The 9,354-nt window shown below is 34.6% G+C and overlaps 1 protein-coding gene, 1 long non-coding RNA gene and 1 other non-coding gene across 3 annotated transcripts; 1 reads left to right on the forward strand and 2 right to left on the reverse strand.

The window, feature by feature from the left end:
* Window positions 1-554: 554 nt before the first annotated feature.
* Window positions 555-2,639, reverse strand: LOC106915072 (C-reactive protein-like). The gene is made up of 4 exons (XM_014982438.2): window positions 2,617-2,639; window positions 2,481-2,546; window positions 2,189-2,396; window positions 555-1,034 (listed from the first exon to the last, which is right to left on the reverse strand). Exons 2-4 carry the CDS (start codon window positions 2,524-2,526, stop codon window positions 626-628), a joined length of 663 nt encoding a protein of 220 aa, XP_014837924.2. The 5' UTR covers window positions 2,527-2,546; window positions 2,617-2,639; the 3' UTR covers window positions 555-625.
* Window positions 2,640-4,680: 2,041 nt separating this feature from the next.
* trnat-cgu (transfer RNA threonine (anticodon CGU)) lies at window positions 4,681-4,752 on the reverse strand. The gene has a single exon. It is a non-coding gene; the product is annotated as a tRNA-Thr (tRNA).
* Window positions 4,753-5,109: 357 nt separating this feature from the next.
* Window positions 5,110-7,630, forward strand: LOC106915285 (uncharacterized). Its single transcript, XR_001417774.2, has 2 exons — window positions 5,110-5,271; window positions 5,967-7,630. It is a non-coding gene; the product is annotated as an uncharacterized LOC106915285 (long non-coding RNA).
* The last annotated feature ends 1,724 nt before the right edge of the window (window positions 7,631-9,354 follow it).

Genomic DNA, 9,354 nt, shown 5'->3' on the forward strand with positions numbered 1-9,354 from the left:
AAAACAGAATACCGAAAGCATTTAGGTTTCATTTATACAGATAGGAGCAAATTCAAGTGGAATTTTGTCTTGGGTTAGCAGTGATGCAAGACAGTTTTGTCTTTCTTGAGCTTTTCGGACAATTCCCTTGCCATTCAACAACACGCACAACACACTGAGCAATTCAGGGTTTTCTGTCTTATGCAACTAATAAAGCCTTTGATTAGATTCTCTAAAAAACTCTATGTTATTTTATTGCAGCTGTGGGAAATAGGTAAGTATAGTCATAGGACAGTGCTTCATCTTTTTTCAGAGTGTAAAAGTGTTTGCAACTTTGATCCCTGGTGGATTCATATAATTTTATTTTTTTATTTTTATTTTATTTATTCAGTAATAAATATTATAGTTCACTTAACAACTAAAAGAAATCATTGAAAATTTCAGTTGTATTTGCCTTCTCTCTTTACAGATCTGTTTTGAATATTGTTTGGTAAATTGTTCTATACTATTTCACATAAGTTTCAAAATATTGCATTCTATCAATTCGTGCACAAATGATGACCACAACAAAAAGATTGCAGGATACATTTTATTTGCCCAAAGAAGGAAAACTGTGAACATTTTCTGCATCAAGAAATAATAAAAATCAGATCGGATCAACATTGATGACCTCCACCGCTCCAAACGGTCTAAGTTCCGCAAACTGCCAGTCAAACACATTTGCTCTGTCCTGCTTTCTCCAATTAAACAGACCTTGGATGGCAGAGTCTGACAGGACCGAGTCCCACATGTTCACATCAAAAATCTCCCCCACAAAACTCTGCTTTGCATCAAAGTTACCCAGAAAATTGTCAGGATCCTGGCCGAGGATGATTCTGCCTCCGGGACGGATGGTGTGACCCTTCCGGTAGATTTTGGTCTGACTCTTTCTGCCATTCATGAAGACAGCCGCAGCGCCTGAGCTGGAGTCCCAGGTGAAGCACAGGTGAGTCTGCAGGAAGCCGAGGTAAGGGACTTGGAACAGAACTCCATCCCCACTCAGGTAGAAGGACAATCTAAACAGAAAGATGTGTGGTTTTTCACTTTAACTAAGTTAAAGCTTGTAACTTTTATAATACAATTTTTTTTTTTTTTTTTTTTACATATTTGCTGTAACTGTCAGAAAATCTGTGAAAAATAAATGACGTAGATCAAACAACCAATCAGATCCCGGAGGCGGGATTTAGAAATGTCGATCACAATCTGTTGCGGACCTGCTAGCTTGTGACGTTCAAGCTAGTTAGCTTAGCCTCCGATGACGGTCGTCCTGTTTATCCACCATTAGCACCTTTACAGCAATTACAGGTAGAGGGACACAGCTAAGATTCATAAATTATATATTTAGCTTTCATATTTAGTTAACTAGTTAGTTAGGAGCTGGAAGATGTGGCTGGGGAGAGGGAAGTCTGGGTCTCCCCTCTGAAGCTGCTGCCCCCGCGACCCAACCCCGGATAAGCGGAAGAAAATGGATGGTTGGATGGATATTTAGTTAGCAAAAATACATATTTAGCTTCCTAACTATATTTAATTTGGAACCAAGCATTTAGTTTGAACATTAAATAGTTAGCTGTCAAATAAAAATATTTAGTTAAGAGGCTAAATATTTATTTAGCTTACAAACTAGTATTTAGTAAACAAACTAAAACTATAAAATTAAACTATATTTAGTACCAAACATTTAGTTTCATACTAACTAAATGTTTGACTAGTACCAAACATTTTCTAATGTTTGTTATTAACAAACAGTACTAGTGGTATTAGTACAAACTAGTACTAGTACAAACATGTCTATAGTAACATGTTTGTTTGTAACATCTTAACATTTAAGTCTGTTAAATGTTTAACAGACTTAAATTAAATGTTTAAGTCTGGGAAAAATATTTAGTTTTCAAGCTAAATATTTGGTTCCAATTCAAATATTTATTTTGCTAACTAAATAGTTCCAAAGTAATTATTTATTCCCCAAACTAAATATTTATCTTTCTGACTAAATGTTCAATTTGAAAGCTAAATATTAAATATTATTAAGCTTTGTGTATTAAATATTTAGTTTGGAAGTTTGTTTATAAATGTATGGAAAAGCAAGGTGAAAATATCACTTTGAAAAATGAAATCTCGCATTTATTTATTAATATTTTTTGCCAAATAAACACAAACTTGAGGGTTTCACCTTCCATCCAGCTCCCGCCACACATTCAGCTCATCAAAGTTGTTGGTCCGATACGCAAACAGGATGATTTCTCTCTCGCCGCTGAGCTCAGTGGCCACACGCATGCACAGCGTGAACGCTGTCAGCTGGAGCGGCTTCTCAGCGATTATCTCCATGTAGTTGGTATTGGTTTCATTGGGGAAGACCAGGCTTCGAATGGCCTCACTCCCTGAGAGAGAGAAAAATTCAAACGGAATTCAATTTTTATTTTTTAGAGGGAAAAAAGCATTGATGGAGATGTTGGTAAACTTACTACTGACTGCAGCAGAGAAAAGAAGGAGAACGAATGATAGCCTCATTTTCAGAGAAGAGAGTAAACCTGTGAAAAAAATCTAATTTTCAATGACCTGATGGAGTAAATATGTCCTACATATAGACTAAAGCCTCACCTGTAGTTGAATGAAGACAAAGACAAACTGCTGAAATTCTCATGAAAACGAAACACTTTATATTCTCATTACATCCCCACTTTATCACAAAAAGTTCAAATTCCAGGCCCAGAGAAAATATTTGTTTTTCAAAACCACCCACACAACCTTTGACCCCTTCGACTGTGCCCTCATGGTGGACCACAAAACCATGAACACCTATTGGTCCAAGGGTGTAACTTTGTGTTGGAAGTTGGTGGGGATGAGGAGGAGCTGGGTGGGCGCCAGGGGTTGCTGATGGACCCACAGACCCACAGTTACTGGAACTGTTGGTGTGGAAGACCTTTTTTTTTCTAGAGCTAAGAATAAAGCCAAAACTTACATGTGAATGCCTTACAGTCTTATTCAATAAATTAGGATCTGATCAGGCTTGTCAGATTAATAGTACCTTTCAAAAATAACCTTTTAGCAGCTCTTAAACATACTACGAAATATAAATATGTTAAAACGGAAGTTATCTAATGTATAATGTCTCTGACTTGGTGATGGAACTGCTGACAAAGGAACTTTTCAGTCATATTCTAATTTATGGAATCAGCCTGTATTTGCCTACAGTTGAAAACAGTTTGACAATTCAGTAATTTTTTGTGTGAATAAATGTCACATAGTGGCCTTTTATTGTCTGATTTTATCAAGCGCTAAAAACATCAAACAAAAACACGAGATTCTGTAACAATCAAAACGTTAATAAAAATTTCAAAAACAGTGTAAACCAAATGAATCCTCGTCAGTGCAAACTTTGTATTTTTCAATTATGTAATTCTGATTCCACAGCTGTCCCTCAGTTTGTTGGCAAAACCTTTGCCCTGTTGACTTACGCATAGCAGGTTAGATATGATGTGTCTATAATATAGTGAATATTAAAGACACAAAACCTTTTTTGGGTGTGGTTGGAGCAGTTGGTGAGTAAAGTGACCATCGACATTCCTGGATTCTATAAAATGAGGGTTAAAGCTGCTGATGTTTGATATGTAAATTTACATATTCTCTCTCCATATAAATCTATAAATAGTTTGGTTTCTGTCAGTTCTGTAAAGATGCAAGAGAGAACAAAGTGAATTTCTCTATGATATTGGCCAATAATTTAATTTTACTTAATTGTCGCGGTAGGAGCCATGGCTTAAAATTTAACAAACTTTTTCATGTGCATTTTCAAAAATATATAAACTGAAAAAAACTTTGAAACTGAAAAAGACTATTTCAAAACTGGAAAAAAGATGTGAAAATCTACTTAAGTTCTTTTTTCAGTTTCAAACTTCTATTTCAGTATCAAAATAATTATTCAGTTTCAAATCTTGTTTTTCACTTTCCAATTTTTGAAAAGTTGCTTTGAATGTTTTTTTCAGATTCACCTCTTCTTTTCAGTTTCAAACTTTTTTTAATTTTAAAATAATTTTTCAGTTTTAATTTTTTTTTTGTGTCAGTTTCAAACCTGGAATTTGAACTTTCTACAATAGAGCAGGGATGAAAATTCAGTTGAAGTTAAATTTAACTGAAATATTGGTTTAAAGAAATGGCAGAACCTAATTGGCACATTTTGGTTTCGGCTCCACCTTGTGGATATTTTAAAGACTGGTTTTTAAGTTTTCTCAATTTCTGAATAATTTTTAAGAAACAACTTGACTTCAGTGTCTGAAATGGCTGCTATTTTTATAAAACTTTGTGAAGGTTTCAGACCATTCTGACAGTTCTGTACAGTTATGTCTGGAGTTAATCTGCTTTAGATTTATGAACTGGCCTCTTTTCCTTTTCTGCTACATTATTTTCCGTTCTGTTATTAACTTCTTGTTTTTCATGTGCATAAAGGACTCCTATCTCAGTTCTTCTGTTTTTTTCAAATATATCCTCTGTATTCTCAAATCCTCAATCAGTTCCTGTTAAAAAGACTGTTTTCCTCTGTATTGTCAGTTTATGCTCGTCTAGGGAAAAATAGGTTTAAAACTTACATGAATGAGAAAATACCATAACAAAGAGGGTAAATTTGTAGGTAAAAAATCCCCATCCTGGTTATTAGCCAGATTAGCTAGGCACGGACGGGGTTCGAACCCGCGATCTTCGGTTTACGAGACCGACGCCTTACCACTTGGCCACCGCGCCTACCCAGAATTCTCGGATGTTACGACCTTATTTAATGGCATAAATTGTCATAGTGATTGTTCCATTCCAGAATTTTAAGTATTCCTTGAAGATTTACATATAGACAGCTGCACATGAAGTTAATCCAAAATCAAAGCTGCAGACCCACTCATGATACGCACCGGCCGGTTTAACTCTCTCTAAAGTAATAAAATCAAAACCATCCTCTTCTTAATTCGATAATGAGTGCCGAATTTTTCCACAAATACCATTAATAACATTAAGATATGTTAGATGTCAATTTATGGATTTTATTTTGGACTATAGGGTGAAATCCTTAAAATGTAAACTTTGCCAATAGGCATCTTATAGGGAAGGGGAACGTTGACAGTGGAGCACACCCGGAAGTAGATAGGTCACAACAGATTGGATTTCAACATTTCTGCTGCTGTAATATGAGAATGTAATGCTCGGGGAAGCACGTTTGGGACGGTGGATGGATATTTATGATCTTCATAATATTTTTGACCTAGCCGTGCTGTAAGTAATAAAGCTTAAATGTTTGTTTTAGCTAACAGAGGCGTTTGCTAGCAAGCATGTGGCTAATTAGCACAAGTACAATACAGCTCCAGAAATGACAACATCGTGAAAAAGTTCAATATTTTTTATTAATTATTTCTGAAAGAAATAATTAATAATTAATTAATTTTCTAAAATAAAAAACAATGAACTCGTATAAGCTCCAAAAGTTGAAGATTTGCTGGAGAAAAATTTGAAATTTTGAGATTAATCTAAAAAATTTCCAGAAAAAAAGATGGAATTTTCTGAGTTTCAAAAGTCTAAAAGTTTTTATTTTTGACATTTTCTACGTTTCTAAAAAAAATTCCAATTTTATTTTATTTTTTTTAAGAAAATGGTTGACTTTGGGGGCTCAGAAATTACAAAGTTGTTTTCTACAATATTTTTTAGATTAATCTAAAAATTTCTGAGTTGTGTGGTGGAAATTTACTCATCTTGTTTCTATCTGCAATCGCCTGCTATGATGTCTTATTTGAACTCAAATATCTAAAATAGCCCCAGAAAATCAGTGATTTTAATTGCAAAAAATTCCAAAATCAGTCATGGATTCCTGGAGGAACTGATCAGTGTGAACTGAATTTTAAGACGTACACATGGAATATATATGTATTCAGCTTTTTTGCATAGCTCCAGCTGATTCGTTGAGTTCCTTCCAGGCTCTGACGGAGCCACTGCGGCCTGCAGCTGAGCCTCGCCCACCATGCCGCTGGTGGTGGACGCCGTGTGGGCGCTGTGGAGCATCACCGCCGGCATCTACGACTACTTCCACACCAGCGCCATGGAGGAGCGGATCCACACGCTGGAGCACGTCCTCTCCATCCACCAATTTGTGATTGCAGGCCTGTCGGCGGGCCTTGTCCTGCTCATGGCCTACATACTACTGAGAAAACACTAAAAACCTCCTGCATGACGGTCAGACTGCTCCTGCTGGCAGTTTGACTGATGGTTCAGTCCACTGAGTTTCTGTGTTTTAATTTTTAATCTCGGTCTGTCTGCTGCTCTAACACGAAACCATGACTGGTTCTTGAAGGAAGCGTGGCACTTTATCCATTTGACAAGCTTGAAGATCTTTTAAATGTTAATTTATTCATTCATTCATGTTTTAAAACTCAACTAACTTATTTATTTCAAACAAAAGATTCATGGCCACCTCTGGATCAGCAATGTGCGGTCAGGGGAGAACTCTCCTGTAATCCTGAAAAGTAAAATGGATGCTAATAATGATGAGAGAACATCAAATTTTTGTATAAATTAGTTTTTTTATTTGTAATGTCAAGAACAGCGATTTTTTTTATGGCAAAAATGGCTGAATTTACACATTGCCTGTTGAAATACATGAAATAAGTGAGGCAGTGTAGTGCTGTGCCTTACCTCTGGGGGCGCTGTGTTACATACAGCAGTTGGTACATGCGCATTACTGTTCTCTTTGCATCGCTAATATATTTATTAGATAACACATGTTCTATATATGTTGACGTTCCTCAGTCTGTATAATATGTTTAATAAATGTGAGTGGCATATTTAGTCTTTTTAATCGGCTGTAAATGCGCAGTGCACAGGGTGAAATAGTAAGTACCGTTATTCAACGATAGGGGGCAGTGTTGAGCCCCATAAGCGCTACAGGCAACAGGTTCTCTTCTGCACATTGAAAAGACTGAAAACAGTCAGAAAACCAAAAATACAGTCAGAACAGAACCTTTTAAGGCTGCCAGATTTTAAAAAAATAAAAATACAAAGAAGTTGGCCAAAGAAAGCATTCAAAATTAAAAAATAAATGTGACCTTATATTAGTTTGTTTTTTTGCTATTATATTGTTGAATTGTATGCAATTGATGAAAACACAAAAAAAACTTTACTAAAGGTCAAATTTGAAAAATAAGCTTCTATTTTGGATTTGTTCAAAATGAGTTGGTGTCTGACCAGTTAAGATCCTCACCGCATGTCACTGTCAGAAATGGCTTTTATTTCAGTTCCTCCATCTCAGGCACTGGTTCCAGTTAACACAGAACTGTTATCTTGTTTATTATCCTTAATGATTACCTATAAACTCCAGACTAAAATGCTCTGACAAAAGTAATCTTGCTTTTTTGTGTCTGTATTTATTTATTTTTTTGTGTTTAGAGGTTTCTAAGATTTTATACACGTGTTCTGCAGTTTCCCATTGCTTGTCCTGTTTGTGCCATGTGTTTAAAACATGTGTTATTTAATAAAATTAGGTTTTATCTGCTGTAACAGGTCAGTCCCCATGTTTACTATCACTGTTCACAACTGTAGTCATGATATCAAAGGAAATGTGACTAATAAATGTAATTTTAATTCAGCCTCTGACTTTTTTGATTACTATTTATGTAATTATTTTATAAAATATTTATTGTTTTGTGCTCATTGCACTTTTTTATTACATCCTGACCTATGGATAAGCATATTTCTATATAATTTTCTCAAAATTAGTTAACTTTTTATACCACAGACCCAAAATGTAAATGTTTTTACATTCAGAAAAATGTAATAATTTACTTTAATGATGTTATATAGTGTTCCATCATACTTTGAAATCCACAGATCATCACCATGGATTGGATCAGCTGTAGAAAACCCATTTAAAACCTATTTATAATCTTATTACAGTGGATTGTTTAGATCAGTGTTCTGCAATTTTTAAAACCATATTTGGCTAAATAAGTAAAACTTGCTTAGAGCTGTGAACATGAAAAAACATTTCAAGTAATGTGGTGTCATTTTATTTCTGTTTTTAGGGTTTAAAATAATTAAAAAAAACTAAACATTTGCAGAAAACATAATTGATGCATTTTCTATGAATCTAAAACAATATCACCAGCATTTATAGTGTTATTCATATAAAATCAACTTATATGAAAAGATCCAGCTAAAACAAGCATTTGTTGTTATAGTTATATGTAAAACACCCAATTATAAGTAGATGTTTAAGGCAGACATTAAAAGCCATTATCACCATAAGCACCTAACATCTCTGCAGACTCCACACATGCTGGACACAAACTGTTTTGTTTTACCTTCAGGTTGGAGCTATAGAGACGGTTTCTACCAGATATTTTTGCACTGATTCAACTTTGGTAAAAGCACTCTACATATATACAGATTTAATAAATGTATTAGATTTGGGTTTTTTTAGTGTTTGCATCATGAAGTACGGATGCTTCTTGGTGTTTTCCATCGACAAAGTAAACTGACCTGAAACTTCTCTGCTTCTCTCACATTTTAAACCTTTCTACTCTGAACTCAGCATTGGAAAAATATAAAATTAAAGTGGAAAGAAAAAAAGAGCATCACATCATCAACATCTATATTAACAAAAGGGAAGTAAATGCTTCCTGAAACAGATATAGAAATGACTGCTGCCAACATGAGACTAAACCACTGACCCAAAAACATCGAGGACAGAAATAGCTTTTGACTTCACTAGCTGAATGTACCCACTGATCGTATGTTAGCACAGTGAATTAATCTCCAGTTGTGAAAAATGAAGGGTCTATAAGGGTTGGGTTTGACCCAGACTGCAGTCTAAAGCTGATTTATTTGCATTTTTTGCTATTTTCTTGTGTCTTATTAGGACCTTTTCCAGTGTTTGTTTTGAAACAGTGCAGCTTTAGTTCACATTGTATTTTAGGTTGTTGTGGAAAGTAAGCAAAGATGCAGATGCACGCAGATTAACTTGATGTAAATATATATTATAAACATTCATATTTATAAAAATATACATATTTAAGAGAAATGTATAGGTTATCAAGAAGGATAATGGAAATAGTTTGCAGGCATTTAATAAAAGCTTATTAACTTATACAGGATTCTAATTGTTTTTCAGAATACCATAAAGATGTCTGGTTATAAAACTAAAACAAACAAAAAAACATGTTTTTGCAACACTTTCATTGTCTTTCATTCTCCATTCTCAATAAGGTCGGTTAATTTTATTACCTTGAAGTCTGTGCTGCATTTCAAATGATTTCTAATTATTCTTGTGTTTAGATAAATCTGACTGAAATAATTTTATCTTACAGTGAA

The sequence above is a fragment of the Poecilia mexicana genome, unplaced genomic scaffold (genome assembly GCF_051168715.1).
Source record: "Poecilia mexicana isolate PSO_F unplaced genomic scaffold, ASM5116871v1 scaffold_8, whole genome shotgun sequence".
Lineage (NCBI taxonomy): Eukaryota > Metazoa > Chordata > Actinopteri > Cyprinodontiformes > Poeciliidae > Poecilia > Poecilia mexicana.